General features: G+C 46.8%; 1 protein-coding gene across 2 annotated transcripts in view; it reads right to left on the bottom strand.

Moving 5' to 3' along the window:
- Positions 1–3280: 3280 nt before the first annotated feature.
- DVL1 (dishevelled segment polarity protein 1) overlaps positions 3281–16147 on the bottom strand; it is a 34765-nt gene continuing 21898 nt past the window's right edge. The window contains exons 6-15 of one of the 2 annotated variants that reach the window (XM_081341519.1): positions 14198–14291; positions 13664–13733; positions 13333–13472; positions 13029–13105; positions 11659–11726; positions 10523–10672; positions 8602–8733; positions 7976–8143; positions 6903–7109; positions 3281–4132 (exon numbers count right to left, since the gene is read on the bottom strand). In XM_081341519.1, coding sequence (XP_081197645.1) covers positions 3711–4132; positions 6903–7109; positions 7976–8143; positions 8602–8733; positions 10523–10672; positions 11659–11726; positions 13029–13105; positions 13333–13472; positions 13664–13733; positions 14198–14291 — 1528 coding nt within the window. In that variant the 3' untranslated portion in view covers positions 3281–3710. The remainder of the gene's footprint in view (positions 4133–6902; positions 7110–7975; positions 8144–8601; positions 8734–10522; positions 10673–11658; positions 11727–13028; positions 13106–13332; positions 13473–13663; positions 13734–14197; positions 14292–16147) is intronic. The other variant, XM_081341520.1, reaches the window with a different exon arrangement.

Genomic DNA, 16147 nt, shown 5'->3' with positions numbered 1-16147 from the left:
GCCCAGCCACACAACTGCTTGTCTTCCCATTTTAGAAGGCCCTGAGACTACGTCTTGGGTGGGCTGCTCCATTCAGAATTGGCACTGCCAAGCTGCCAGACTCTGCCAGAGCTTCAACAACTGTGGGAGGTAAGAACAAAGCCAACACAAGCCAGTTATGAGAGGCAAAGATCCAGGATTTTGGGGTCCGGTTAAAGACTCGGTGAAGGCAAATCCATTCCGAAGGGCCTCAGCAAACTTTTGTTCTGACTGACAGCCAAGCCGCGATGGCCTTTTTCAAACAAGTCCATTTCATTTCCCCGTCCTTTTTATTTTTGGACTTCTTATCCAAAGGACGAGTTGTCGTTTGGGATGTTTTACTGCCACTGATTTTGCTTTTAACTGCAATAATTTCACAGCTGTCGTTTGCATTTTGTTTTACAGATGTAAGCTGCCTTGGATGCTTCCTTAAGTTAATATATGCATCATTTAGAATGCAACATTTTTATGATATCCATTGTTTATGATTTGGGGGCATGTAAAATTCTCTATATAATCAATAATAGCAAAACGGAAGGGAGGTCAATATATTATTATGGATTATGCTTTGGCAAAACTTTAGTGTTCTCCTTGAATGTTTCCACTACCGCCGGACAAGCACCAAATCCTCCCCATTTCACCCCGGGTCTTACCAGAGAAAACAGCAGGTAGAAATTGCACGCCGATCATGGAACAAACCAATAAAAGACAGAGACAACAGAAATATATATATATAATATCTCGGAATAAAATGTTGCCACCACCAATGAAGTAAAATCACAAAAGTGCATTTGTCACATAAAAGTAAAAGCTTTTTTTAAGAGTTTAAAATAGCATTTACACATAAGCAGCTATATATTAACTATACAGACAACTGGAGTTTTTCATACAATATTTACAACAAGCCCTCCCCAAAATTCAGAAAAAGGAAGATGATGTTGGAAATAAGGGGAGTGGGCCATTCACACATCGTCAAGAACACAATCTTGGGTATGACCCAATGCTAAGATATTTAGAGAGTCGGTGGGCAGGGATTTCATTTCCTGCCTTTAATTTCATTTACTATTTTTTTTCCTGTACTGTACATAAATTCTGTATGTGTCGTTCTAATTCCTGATTAGAACTAAGCTGTTCCTTTGACATTATTCCTTACTGTCCAGTTAAATGCAACTTTAAAGGGGAAGAAGCAGCTAACTCAAAATATCCAATTTCAATGTTTTCTTCAGGCCCAAAACAGGCTCACTGGTTAGCAACAGGAAGGATGAATGGGAAAGCTGACGGAAGATCACACCCACAAAACATGGCTGGCTTATCCCAACACAGCTAGGTAAAACATTTGGGAGTTGGGGATCTGTCTGAAGCAGAAAAGGAGAATATGTCAGAGAATATGTCAAACACATATGTCAAACACATCTTTTCAAAACAGTCTCTGACTCAGTAAGCTGAAACACGCTTGTTTCAATGAATTCATGAGGACTAGCTTCTCTGCATGATTATACGGTTTATCTTACTGGCCAGCAAGATAAACCAGCCACGTGGAACCACAATACAATTTCTTCAAAGAGAAACATTTGCTACAGTTTGCCATTAGCTGTGAAAATCCAAGTATCAGCCAGAATTGTTTTTTTTAAAAAATAACAGCCAGCCAAGGGAACCTGTTTCATCTCCATTACCGTAGAGGACCATAGAGAGAGAAAAAAACTGTGTGTGTGGGGGGGGGGTATGTGTGAAAAAGCAACTTGAGTCAGCAGTTGGGAACAGATTCCCTTGCTACTTTGAAGGATCTCCTTTGATTACCAGAGCTGGAAAAAGAAAGTCTCTCCAAGTGCTTGGAGATTCGCAGAGACCCACCTGCCTGCCCTTGATATATAGGTGTGACTGAAGACCTGCCTTTGCCAGGTTGGTGCCCATTAATTCCCATCATCCACATCCAAGGAAAGGGACACCCGTAGGAAGGTACTGCAACGTTCATACAGGACAAAAGCTGCCTTGTGTTGCATTTGCATCACACTCCCATACCCAATGGTCAAAGTTGGAGGGAGGCACGGAATGGAGCCCCTTGAGGGAAGGGCACAGATGGCTGGCTGGCATCTGAAATTCTCATTCTATTTTCCTCAAATCATCCTGGAACTTCTTTTCTCTCTCTGCCTCTCTGCCTTTTCACTGTGTTCTCCTGAAGACAAAAAATATACAGGTGATACCGTCGCACAAACAGAGAACAACTTTGTCCCTCTATGTAATTCTTTTCCCCTTCCTACACATCCCTCTTCTTTCCTTCCTACTTTGATTGGCCTTTCAGGAAACCAGGATCTTTGCACTCCAGCCCAATGAAATGTTCTTAATTCAGAGCAATTGGAGGGGGGGGGCGGCGGCAATCAGTAGCATAAAGAAACTGCAAACAATATCCAGATGCAAACGTAGCCATGATAAACCAAAGCATCTTAGTGTAAAATTGGGTGAAATGCACCGCAACATAGGTAGTACAAAACCATGTACTTTCTCGCCACCCAGCTTGGAAACCTGGGTAGTGAGTGTGTTTGTGTTAATGCTTCAGCTGTTTCCAACACATAACACCGGTGTCGAAGGAAAGGACCTCACTTGGGCCAAAAATCCTCTCTGGAAACGAGAGCACCACCCAGAGATGTTTTTCCAAGACAGAGCTTGACCATTGGCTAGGAGAACAGCCAAAACATAACAGAATAACTGAATAAGAGAGAGTGTGGCAAGACACAATGCCAGATTTAGGGTCTATGACCAACAAAGGCAACAATTCTCTCTCTGTCAGGAGCAAGGAGAGGGATGGATGAAACACCAATTGGCAACACCGGGCTGGAATACCTGCCGAAGCCGTACAATCACCAGAATTTTCTTTCAAGGTGTAAAATAGGCAACCAAAAAGTTCATATCTTTGGAGGAGAAATTTAACCCATCAAGTTTCTCACGAAATGGTTTTCCCTTCTTAAGGCCAGTATGGAACCAGGCTGAGCAGGTGCAAACAAAACCTTAAAGAAAAGTAGCCCAAACGAAGAAGGAAACGAGAGAGATTTTCACCCATTGTTGCAATGGGGTTCAACAAATGAAACCCAATTTTATTGCCCCTAGTTAGTTGTGCTGTCTTCATCAAAGCGAATCCTTCTCATGGTAAGTTTTTATTTCCCCCAGACTGGAAAGAAAGGAACCAGAATATACTTTTTTTTAAAAGGTGCAAAATATGCAGGATTGGAGAATTGCCGTGTTGCTTTTGTCTTTTTTATATATATATAAAAAAAACCTATTATATAAAATACGATCCCTTGGTTAAGCCAAGGAGAAGACAGTAAAATTGCACTGAGAAAAGGTGCCACGCATAACAAAGCTCATTTAAGATACCTGGGGAGAACACCTATCAATCACAGTCAGAAAACAGAAGGGATGGGAAGGAGAAAAAAGGAGGGGAGGGGAGAGACAAAAAATGCCTGATTGGCAGATTTAACATCCCCGGAATCGCTCTTCCCCGTTTGCTGGCAAAACACAATCAAGAGTCAGAAGGGTGTGACATGCAAAAGATTGTCGGGGGGGGGGGGGGCAGGGGGATAGGAAGGGGGGGTTCACTCTCTTTCCCCGTTGCTTTGAAAGAAAAAAAAAAGGTCCCAGGCCGGTCTGCCGACAGAACAGGAACCCTCTGCGCGGACTCTCTAGGAAGGCACTTCTGTTCACATGATGTCCACGAAGAATTCGCACGGGTTGCCCATGGCTTTCTGGAAGGACTGGCGGCTCCCAGTCAGTTCAGGAGGGATGGAGCCAAGTTCCCGCACGGGGGGCCCTCCGGGCGGCCCGCTGGTGGCGTAGACTTTGCCTCCCAGCTTTGGGAAATTCCCCAGAGAAGGCAGCCCTCCCGGCGGGCCGTAAGAGTGGTGGCTGCGAGGACTTCTCTCGCTGAGAGTGGCCGAGACGTGGCTGCGGTGGCTAAGGTGGCTGGGGGGCCTCTCGTGCCGCAGGACGCTCCCTCCACCCCCGCTCCAGGTGGCTGGGTCCGACCCGCTGCTGCTGCCGCCGCCGCCTGCTGACTTGCGGTCCTTCTCTCGACGCCGGCTGTTCTCACTGTTGCTTCGGTTAGAGCCGCTACTTTTGCTTCCTGGAAGGGAGGGGCGACAAGGAGGAGGAGGAGGAGATGAAGCTGGATTAGGCCCAGGAGAAAAAAGGTGGTTGGGAGCCTCGGAAAAGTCCGGGGAGTGATGAAGCAGAGACCGCGGGATGGATGCAGATGGATGCGGAAACATGCGGAGATGCTCAAAGCAAAGCAAAGCGGGTACATAATTGCAATGTTGCATTTGAGGGGATGAAACAAAGCAGACCACGTCAAAAGGGAAGAAGAGACATTCCGGAAAGTGAATGTCGGGATAAAGAACTGTGCAAACAGGGAGTCCCTGGGCGGAGTATAGATTTACAAAGGGGACCCTGTAACAAAATGTTGTACTGTGACTACCTTCCAGCTGTTTTCGGCCCTCACTAGTAAAATATCCCGTTTATTTTTCAATAGCCACTCTGCTCTCACAAGCTTGCGGGCGAGGTTGTCTCTCCTGAAGAATTTGTCCCCTTTGTTTATTTTTTTGAAAAACAGGTCGGCGCTTCGGTACGCTTGGCATGTCTCAAGGAAGTCAGTGCCTTTTTGGCTACGGGCCGGTCGGCACTCGGCACGGAAGTTGAGTGTTAGGAGAACTCGACTGAAGCACGGCGCAATTGGTTAAGAAAGGGTTCCCGCCAAACAGGCTGTCTTCAACAACAAACCCTGGCCAGGAGAGCTGGGGGTGGGGGTGGGTCTGAACCATGAGAGAATAGTTCCCCAAAGATGCAAGTCTCCAAAATTAGTCGGCAGGCAGAGAATAGATAAAGCCTCTTAGGGTTATGAAGGAAAGTCCTTGAGTTGCTATCCTCCGATGCCCATGCTCAGAAATTCAGGGACGGAGAATGAGGGGGAGACTAGCTTTTGGGGGGGGCGGGTTGTTACGATACGAATCCTAAGCTCCTTCCCAGCAGAAAACAGACTGTTGACCTTCTAACAGAAAAGCGACTTTCCTGGATGTGCAAGAGCTAGGGGGCTTTTTTCCGCCTCCGGGTACCTGGCTTCTTTCCTTCCTTTGGTCAACTTCCGCTGGGAAGATGCTGAATGGCAGCAAGCTAGTAGCTAGCTTGCAATCCTTGTTTGCTCAACAGGCTAGCTTGGCTGAAACCTCCTCTTTCTGGGTGCAGAGCTTTCCATGGTGCTGAAGTGTGGTCCACAAAAGGTTGAGGTGTGATTTGAAACTGCTGATTAACTGACAACTCTAGCTGCAACAACCATGATCGGGTTTTCTGCCTCTCCAGGAATTCTGCAAGTGGTAAGGCCAGGGTCCAAGGTGCCCAAAGCAGGTTTCGGGTTGTTTTTTTTTAAATAAATAAATAAATAAATAAATAAAGGACTTAGATGAGGAAGTGGGGAGGAACAAGTTCAAAATTCCAGAGGATGGGGGGGAAAGGAAAGACATGAGAATCGATGGAAGGGAGGAAAAATATGCTTACCAATCCTTTACGAATCCTTCAATCTAAGGCTTGCTCAGGATAAAACAAGGAAAAAGCAATTACCGAAAGCAAAGTTCCTTAACCGGGAGGAGTGTCATAGCAGCACTTAAAACATCAACACACGTCAGCCAGAAGGGCCACTGGAGACAACTCGGGTCCTCTTGACACAAACACACTCATAAGACAGCCATATACAGGTAGTCCTCGACCTTCAACCCCAACTGAGCCCAAAATTTCTGCTGCTAAGCGAGGCATTTGTTAAGTGAGTTTCTGTCCCATGTCATGACCTTTCCTGCCATAGTGGTTAAGTGAACCGTTGCAGTTGTTAAGTTAGCCACACGCTTGTCAAGCCAATCTGGCTTCCCCCTTGACTTTGCTGGTCAGCAGGTCGCGCAGTGGGCTAATGCCTCCTTAAGTAACACCAGCTGCCTGCAATTAGTGCAGGTTCGAGTTCCACCAGGCTCAAGGTTGACTCAGCCTTCCATCCTTCCGAGGTAGGTAAAATGAGGACCCAGATTGTTGGGGGCAATAAGCTGACTTTGTAATAATGCCGCTTGGGGGGTGTGTGTGAAAGCCCTAACAAGCAGGCATATACATAGAATGAAGGCTACTGCTAAGCTTGTAAGCCGCCCTGAGTCTTCGGAGAAGGGCGGGAAATAAATGGAATTAAAATAAAAAATAAAAAAAAAATAAAAAAAATGGAACCACATGACACTGCAGCCGTCATAAATAGGAGTCAGTTGCCAAGCGTCTGGATTCTGATCAGGTGACCCTGGGGGAATGCCGCAACGGTTGTAAGTCGTCTCTTTTTTCAGTGGCCGTTGGAACTTTGAGCGGTCACTAGTTGAAGTGCTGTAAGTCGAGAACTACCTGTGCTTTGCTGGCAAGCTGGGAGCTCTGCAAGAACCAGCCCCGGGTTCAGAATTGTTCTGAACTGTTCTGAACTCGGAACGAGTGTTGTTGTTGGGAACAACACTCGTACTTCGAAAGTTGCTGGCTGAACCGAACCCCTTTTCTAGGTCTGCACAGCATGGGGTGAATCGCCAATGCATCAAACAGGCGACGTGGGAAGCCACAACCTGAGGATCCACAAGCCAGGTTATCAGCAAACTTTGCAGCTGCTAGACTTTTCCCTGACCAGGTGAAGGAACACGTGTGAAATCCATGCAGGCAGCTCAGCCGAACCTTGTCCCCCCTCCCTGATGGCCGTAGCTAGGAGTCAGGCTGCGTGCAAGATGGACGCAAGGGTGCGTGAGAAGAGGCAGGTAAAGCGAGCGCAGGGGAGGGAGGAATGTGCAGAGGAGCCAGGGGAGCAGGAAGGCAGAAGCTGGTGCCCGAGGGCCTACCTTCGCTGTGCTGGCTTCCCGCACTTCCGCTGCCGTAGCTGAAGCCAGGGTCCTGGTAGGCTGGCGGGAAACATGGAGGGGCGAGGGGATATTGGTAAGGATAACCCTGCCCCAGTGGCCAAGGTGCCGAGGGGTGCGGGAGGGAGCCCAGGGTGTCTTGGTCAGAAGCCCCGCTGGAACCGTTGTTGAGGTTCATTGCAGCCATATCTGGAAGAGAGAGAGAGGGAGGGAGGGAGGGAGGGAGAGAGACAAAGAAAGAGAAGAACAGCTCGGTAAGCAGAGGGCTCCATCAAGCTCACTCCTGCCTGCCGTTTCTTCAAAGTGGCATCTCTGATCTCAGCTGATCCACCAAACTCAGGGCGATGCATTTAATTTTCATTTTTAAAAACATTTTTAATTTCCCCCTTTTATTTTAATAAATAACTCAAGGCGGCGAATGTATCTAATTTTCCTTCTTCTCCTGTTTCCCCGTGATAACAACCCTGTGAGGCGGGTTGGGCCCAAAGTCACCCACCAGTTGGCTTTGATGCCTACAGTGGGACTAGAACTCACAGTCTCCTGACTTCGACCAGGTGCTTAGCCACTAGACCAAACTGGTTCTCTTTGCTCAATGAAAGTAGTCTTTTCAGTAGAAATGCTAATATCTGTAAGTTGGCAAGCTAGACTCCTGGGAGGTGTTACAGAAGCAACTTGCTACTTTCTTTTTGGGAAGGTTTTTGTTTTTTTTTAAAAAAAATCCCAGTCTACTCTCTTGGGATTTCCTGGTGGTCTCTCATCCCAAAACAAACCAGCTTTTCCATGAATAGTCAAGGTCAGCTAGCTGTCAACTATTGAAGCAAGAATGAGAAAGAGGCAATGATTAAGTTTTACAAATAGAGACACTCGTGGCAAGTTGGTAGTTTAAGGGCTTGGTTTAATTTCAAGTAAAATTACCCTTTTCTAGTTGTGGATGCAAGACAGACATGCTTAAATACATGCAGACCAAAAGCAGAACGCACCAGCCTAAATAAGCAAAGGTAAACTGACTAAAGGAACAGCTTATCCAAAGGAGACATGCAACAGAGGTCACTTACTGCCACAAAGATCTCCAAACACATAATAGCACTGTTCTGAGAAAGTAATCTTATTCACAGTGTGTCTGAGGTAGCCATGCTTCAGCATGCTGCTGGCATATTTGCGGGCTTCTCGACGGTCTTTAAAATCCTCCACGTGGGCGTAAAGCCAATCAACGACATCTGCTCCTGCAGAGAACAAACAGGAAGACACGGAAATGTGATTATTTGCCATCTATCCATCCATCCATCCATCCACCTATGTATCAAATATCTATCTATCTATCTATCTATCTATCTATCTATCTATCTATCTATCTATCATCTATCTATCTATCTATCTATCTATCTATCAATAAGCGAAAGCTGAGCCCAAAACAGGAATGTGGACATGGCATTCTTGGACACGAAAGGTGAGGGAGGAAAGAGAGGTACTTGCCGGCTGGCAAGATTCTGTTAATGGAACCTTACAATAAAGTTAAAGTTAGTGAACGCCCAGGGTCATTCTGGATTGATCAGGGGGAAAATCCTAAGCAACTCCTACACAGGAAGCTGTTGATTTTGGCCAAACTTTTACCAGGTTCCTCATGGCTGCAGTTAAAAAGAAAATCTAGTGAGAAATTTGATTCAGGCTCGGAAGAACTTACCAATCACCGCATTGGAGATGGTGATTTTTAACCACATCCGGTCCCGAATTTCCAGCCCTGAATCTGGTAACTGCATCACTTTGACAATGGTGGCCATGTCGCTTTTCACCGTCAAAGGGGTCTCATCCAGTTCTGAAAGGGGAAGGAAGATCGGAGGTGCTGATTCTGCGGAAGGAGCATCGTCAGGAGGGGTAATGAAGAGCAAGGCAGAGGGAGAGAAAGCAACCTCACACGGGGGCAGCCTGTCCCGAGAACGGAGTGGAAATTTCTGCTTTGGGGGGAGAGGGGGGGCGGGCGACTGTCATAACCAGATTTGTATCCACCAGCAAGTTCTTTGGTGAGAGCCTAATTAAAAAGAATAAGGGACTGATGGGGTCCTGAGCTTGGTGGTTTCCTTGCACACCTTTCCTTACCCAACTAGGTAACATCATCAGTGTTCAGGTGGCCTGGGGTTTGCTCTCTCCCCTTCTAGCACGGGTGAGGTTATCTAGTTGGGTAACGAAACGGCCGCAAGAAAACAACCAAGCTCAGAGAGCACCAAGGACCCCAGAGAACAATCCTTGGCTACAAATATTCTCTTCTAAAGAATGAATGAATTTGGCGTTTTCTAAGAGCAAGCATTTTTTATTTTATTTTATTTTATTTTATTAAAAAGACCCTTTTATGCAGAAGCCCGTGAACTGAGCAAAATGTAGCAAGGAGCAACAGCCCAGGCAAAAGTAGCCGTTTGCAGGGCTAATAGCGACCCTGGAGTCTTCTTCACCTTATGGCGACCTACCAGTGACTGCAAACTGGCATTTTGCTATCTGTCTGCCTCTGGCTCTCCAGCTAAGGTTTAAGTTTCAATCCAATCCTGAACGCTGCAGGAAAAATGTTGAACTCTACCCGTGGTTAAGAGCTTGATCTGTAAATGGCGAAAACATTAAAAACAGGAAGGGGTGGAAGGTAATCCTGGATGATAGCAGAAAGCTGGAACAAGTTTGGGAGTTTTCTTCCTAGATCTTTTTCCTGCACCCTGTGCTCAGAAATTGTAAGCAGTCATACCGTCATCCTTGGGATAGACTTGGAGGGTGGATAAAAAGGCCAAATCCAGTCTACCCATCTGGCTAACCATGCAAGCAGCCATGATAATATTGCAACAGGACGTGAGGAGACAACAGAAGCATTCACATGTCTCAGGCTATGCAATGCAAGATGCATGCCGTAGCATCAAGCCTTTCATGCCATTTCCTCCCAAGGCTCCTGGCGTGTGGATGCAACCAAGCCTTGACTAAAACTGGAGGGCTCTAAATGTTGGAGGCAGTTTGGTTAGTAGCAAGAAAAGCAGGGTGGGTGGTTTTTTTTTGCCTTGCGGTGTTCCCGTTGGAAACGGAGGTGGAGTGGCACTGCCGATTGCCACAGTTCTGAGTCTTGTCCTCTCTCCATTTAACAGAACAGCAGAGTTGGAAGGGACCTTAGAGGTCTTCTAGTCCAGCCCCCTGCTCAAGCAATGCCATTCCAGACAAGTGGCTGTGCAGCTAGAAATTTTGGAACAAAGAGTCCTCTGTCAGAGTTGCACTGGGTTGGACTAGAGGACCTCTAAGCTCCCTTCGAACTAAAAGACCGCACGTGATTGCTCTGGATGGGAACCCTCAGACAGGCCCTTTAATCCCCCAGTGCGCTAAGCATCTGGACTGGTGATTGTTGGGAAGAGACTCTTGGCATGGAAGAATTGGCCTTCCTTTATGGCTGCTCTCTCTCTTAAAGGGGTCAGGAATCATTTTAAGGCCTATTTATTTGGGGGAAGGGTTAAGGTTTGAGGACCAAGAGGGATGGCTTGGGGGGGGGGGGTGGAGGGGGGGGCACTGTCTCTTTTTATCTCTACTCTGCCAGCCCTGCGCAGGAAGGAAACCTGCCCGGTCCTGGCGTCAGGGTGACTTACTTTCTGAATCGGGAATTGAGCTTGTTAGTGAGGAGCTGGTAGAAGTGATGATGCTCATGGAAGGACTCATACCGTAACGGGGGTATGCTCCCGTCAAAGCCGTGGTATGAGAAATCCAGGCTGCGGGGTCGATCGGCCGCACTGGCTCAGCTGGATCACGAGAGGGAGAAGGGCGGGAAGAAGAAAAAAAACAAAACAGTCAGCCAAACGTTACTTCCATTTCCATTTAACCTCCCGGGGGGGGGGAGTTTTGAACCAAGTTAAGAGGCTGTGCAAAATGTTCACAAGCCTGCTCTTCTAACCTCACTGCGGACGAGAAACAAAATAATCCTCTTCTCTAGGGCCAGCTCCAAAATGCCAAGACTTTCAAAAGGCATTGATTCCCTTAATTGAGCTCAGCTATTAGTAACTCTGCAGCCACGGTGGCAGAAGCAGTTTGCTCTTGGGCTGATAGGGGATCTTTTTTGACTTTTGCCTATTTGTCTTGAGCTTTCCTGGTTGGTTCCTCCAGGACTAGCCTGACGACACCCTTTATCAGCCAAGATGAGCTGTGTTCTGCCACATAGATGCACCATAGGAGGCTGTTGAAAGAAATCTATCTATCTTCCTCTGGCATAGCTTTCCTCACTGCCACAGCCCCTTCCTTCCTTCCTTCCTTCCTTCCTTCCTTCCTTCCTTCCTTCCTTCCTTCCTTCCTTCCTTCCTTCCCTTTCCTTCCTTCCTTCCTTCCTTCCTTCCTTCCTTCCTTCCTTCCTTCCTAGAATTAAGAGGGAGAATACTGACAGAATACCATGCGTATTACCCAAGGAGACCACACAATTCAATAACCATTAGGGTAGTTTCAAAACATCTACCCCGACTCTCTATAGAATGTCTATATTTGCAATATAGAAAAACTAAGACATGCCCCGCCATCATCACATTCCCATTTTAAAAAAAAAAGTCTGAGAAAATTTGGTAACAAATATTTGCTCCCAAATATTTATTTATTAAAGGCATACGCTGCCCATCTCGTTTAGAGGTGATATGAACCCGAAGCCGTGCTCTTTGCAGTTTGACCAAACGTAGAAGGGTGCTGACTAAAAACGTGATATCCCTTAATGCCAAAAAAACGGTGGCAAGGAGCGGTCACTCACCCCTGGGGATTGTGAAGTAACTCCTGGGGGTAGGATCCCAGCATTTGGCCACTGTTAGGCTGATGGGTCTGGGAAAAGAAAAGCAAAAGGGAAAAAAAAAGCAAAAGAGAAATCAGCTTCTGTCCTTCCAACAGGGTGATTAAGTGACGGATCTGAAAAGTAATCAACTGGGCTGATGGACTAGACTAGAGCAAGAGTGGGCAGCTATGGCTCCTTTACGACTTGTGGACTTCAACTCCCAGAATTCCTCCCTCACAGGTCATAAAGGGGCCAGTTGCCCACCCCTGGACTGTTTCTTTAGCTCTTTTTTTTCCCCCTCTTTGTCCCCTGAACATTTACGCTGGGCAGAGAATAGGCTGCTTCCTTCCTGCCAACTCACACACCTGTACTGCGGGGATCCCGTGTACTCACTTACATTTTTATTTATTTGTATTTTAATCCCATTTATATCCCGCCCTTCTCCGAAGACTCAGGGCGGCTTACAATCTAAGAAGCACAAATCAATGTGCTTAGCAATAGCCTTCATTCTATGTATATGCCTGCTTGTTAGGGCTTTCACACACACCCCAAGCGGCATTATTACAAAGTCAGCTTAATTGCCCCCAACAATCTGGGTCCTCATTTTACCTACCTCGGAAGGATGGAAGGCTGAGTCAACCTTGAGCCTGGTGGGACGCGAACCTGCACTAATTGCAGGCAGCTGGTGTTACTTAAGGAGGCATCAGCCCACTGCTCCACCAAGGCTCTTGTATGCAATTTCTAGTGACTTAGGATGACCAAGAGAATGCTAAAAAAGGGAGTGTCCTGATTTCTCTTCTTCCGGCTGGGAAGTAATTCAGATTACTGAAGTGGGTCTTTGCTAGGTAAAAATCTCAAACCACTCGTGAATTATTACGTTGCCTAAATTGGAAGAGGGGCTGGACTAGAAGATCTCCAAGGTCCCTTCTAGCCCTATGATCCTATGAGAATAATCGAAACACCAACATTTCCTCTCAAGCCAAAACACAGGATGGCCTCAATGAATCCACAGGGCTGGCTCCAAAACAGAAAGGGAGAATTTACGTCCCTCCAACGGACCACAAAAAAATCGAACAATATAGCCCATAATCGACTACAATTCCATCTGGAAGGTCAGGCTTTGTCCCTCTATTTTAAAGGGATATTCTGTTTGAGAGAAAGCATAACCCAAATGAATATATAGCTGGCTCTCTCAAATCTGAGGTGCCCACAAAAGGAAAGGGATGGTGTTAGGAAGAAATATTTGCCAGAATCCACACAAATTTGCCGGATGGAAGGGGCAAAGCCCTAAACTTAATTTATTTTCACTAGGAAGAGAAGCAGCACAAGCTGGACAGCATTCCCTCGCTCACCCGGGCTTGGAGACAATTTCCCGTAAAACCCGCACGGCATCGTCATTGCTCATGTTCTCGAAGTTCACCTCGTTCACCTGCAACATATCAGAATTTATTTGTCAGCGAGGAGGAGGCCCAACCCTTCCCTAGTGCTGTTTTCTTCGGGCATTTCAGGTGCCCATCATCCTCACACATGCTGGCTGGGGCTTATCGAAACGGCCCTTTGGGAATTTAAACGCCGTGTGGGAGAAAGCGGACATGCCGAGGAAGGAAACTGAGGCCCAGTTAAGACGCCACGTCTGCGGACACCTTCTCAACCAACCTGTAAAAGCATGTCGCCTGGCTCAATTCTCCCATCCGCCGCCACTGCCCCGCCCTTCATGATGGAGCCGATGTAAATGCCGCCGTCTCCCCTGTCGTTGCTCTGTCCAACGATGCTTATTCCCAGAAAATTGTATTTTTCTGACACCCGAGAAAGACAACAACAATACATTACGCACAAAGAAAGTTAAAGCAGATTTCCACTGTGTATGGGGTTACGACCTCGAAACCAGAGCGAAAGACAGCAGTTGCCCAAGGCACTCTAAGGCTGATTTGACCCCAATTGTCAAATTTTCTCTTGCTCTGCAGATTTAAATGCCTACGAATCTTACCCATGTTGAGGGTGACGGTGATGATGTTGAGCGACATGGTGGAATCGGTGATGCTGCTGAAGGAGGACGACTAGAAGACAGAAGAGGAGAGAGAGTGGTAAGATGGCATAGTTTCAACATGCTGGCGGCCAGAGCCAGCTGCAAAAACATCTCAAGTTGTCGGGGAGCGCCTGCTGCTTGCCACCAATTTATTTATTTATATTTCGTATTTCTGAACAGCCTATCTCCTTCAAAGAGGGGCTCTGGGCAGTGTACAATGTAATTGATAAATAGAACAAGGACCCCTTTGCGGAAGGCCAAGAGATTGGCGGTTTCAAATGAGGAAGAGGAGGAAGCAGATGCAGTGGTGCCTTCCGTAAGGCCCTCAAAAGCTGTGCTTGTATTCGTTTTTCTTTGCCATCCCTCGCTGCAGCTATCTCTGATCTATGTCAGAGTCCACCACCCAAGCTGGGAATGTCAGCCCGATCCAGAAACAGCAACTGCTGGAACGTTTTAAATCTAGATTTGCAAAGCACTGCCATCCCAGCCTCTCACCCGGTCGATCTGTCGCATTTTATGTTTCCTTCGCCTGCGCTTGTGCTTGCGAATCAGACGGGACGAAGTGCTCTGCTCCGTGGAGCTACTCAGCCTGGAGGGAGAAGAAAAAAGGATCTGAGAAAGCGGAGCACAGCTCAGCCACTTTTGGTTCTTGGAAGGCTGTTGCTTCTGGACTGCGAGAGGAAGACATTGTCAGTGAGGTATCAGGCTTTATAGAGATAGACGCTTATGCAGAGCGAGCGAGAGAGTCAGAGAGAGAGAGAGAGAAAATGAAGGAATCTGGATCAGCTCCACATGGCTAGTTTCATTCAATTCTGCCAGGCTTCCACAGGCAGGTCAGACTGGAATTAATCCGGTCACCTTACATGAACTCAAGAATTTATGATTAGTCGTTTTTGCTATAAGGAAAGAATCCCTACTTACAGATTTAATATTCAAAGGCTTTAGCTGTTCTTTTTCCACCCAATATTGTTGTTTCTTTTGCCAAGGAGAGACAATTAGGTTAGATCTACTATTGTGCTGCTCTTGAACTACCTCATCCAGTAGTGGATCTTCGCGTTACAAATCCAGTGAAAGGAGTCTTCAATCCAAAATAGGGAAGGGGGCCGATTTGATCTTTCAAACTGATCTGGAGAGTAAGCGATATTTTTCAGTACCCAAAAGCCTTTCCCCGTAATCAAATTAGTTAAAGAGGCCATTTGACTCCATTCAAATTTCCAACTCAATCCGGGAAACGGATTCAGAAGCTCCACTAAATTGGTGCTGAAGTTCCGCGTGATTTAAGGAGACCGTATGCCACCAAAGAAACAATGGGATACAAAGACCAAGGAAACGCAGGATTAGTCTTACCCCTTTTCTAATTTCAGCCTCTTTCCAGGCTAAAAGAAAACGGTCTGGCTAAGATGACTCACAACTCTTCACATGCCTAGAAGCACCCTGGCCAAGCCCCGGGGGAGTTAAAAAAAACCCAAACCCAGTCCGCAGCCCTTATCTAAAGCTGAAGCCGATACATCGAAGCCAATAGAAAGATCATTTCTCTGAATGAAAAGGATGAAGACGCACAGAGAGATCAAGAAAAAGAAAGACAAAGAGAAAAAAGTCCGATACTCACATACAAGCAGAACCGAACCATTGCTCCCTTTTTAACAGAACAAGCTTTGAACCCCCCCCCCACCCTCCACCCCCCAACTGCCACAACAGGCCTACTCAACACTGACTGGAAGTGTCCCTTTTGCAGCCCTGGACAAAAGCGTCCTTGTCTGCCCCATTCAGCGCAGCCCCTCCTCATCACTCCCCTCCTGCCAGAACGCCTCACGGCTTTATGAAAATCATCTTTGTAAGACTGAAGAACATACCTGGACACATTCCATTCTCTTGCTCTGCCTGGCTGCCTGGCCAGCAGATTGGCCGGCTCAGAAAGGAAACTCTGCCCTGTTCACGGCTTCTGAGTTTGGGGGGGTTTGGGTGCAAAAGAGGGAAGGAGGGGGGGGTGTTGTTTTTTTATTGTTGTTTTTATTTTTCATTTCTTTATTTATTCAACGTATATGCTGTCCATCTCACCTGGAGGCGACTCTAAGGCGGCTTACAATCATTTAAAAAGAATTTAAAAAACAGAATTAAAGCGGTGAATGCTCCAACACCGGAAGTTTTTAAGAAGAGGCTGGACAGCCATTTGTCCGAAATGGTATAGGGTTCCCTGCCTGAGCAGAGGGTTGGACTAGATGACCTCCAAGGTCCCTTCCAACTTTATTATTATTATTATTATTAAAATAAAATTCACTCCTGGACTCCCTTTTCGATGTAAGGCAAGTGGAGTGGTGGACCCAATCGCAGAAGCCCATAATGTCCATCTGAAATGGACGGTCCTCCTAGCATAGGGGTTAGGGTTATAGAGTAGGCCATCAGCCCAGCCCATGGGAGCTGCAACCAAACCTAGAAGAACAAGGC

Source organism: Vipera berus, assembly GCF_964194415.1.
Source record: "Vipera berus genome assembly, chromosome: 17".
Taxonomy (NCBI): domain Eukaryota; kingdom Metazoa; phylum Chordata; class Lepidosauria; order Squamata; family Viperidae; genus Vipera; species Vipera berus.
This window is presented reverse-complemented; position numbering and strand designations above follow the sequence as displayed.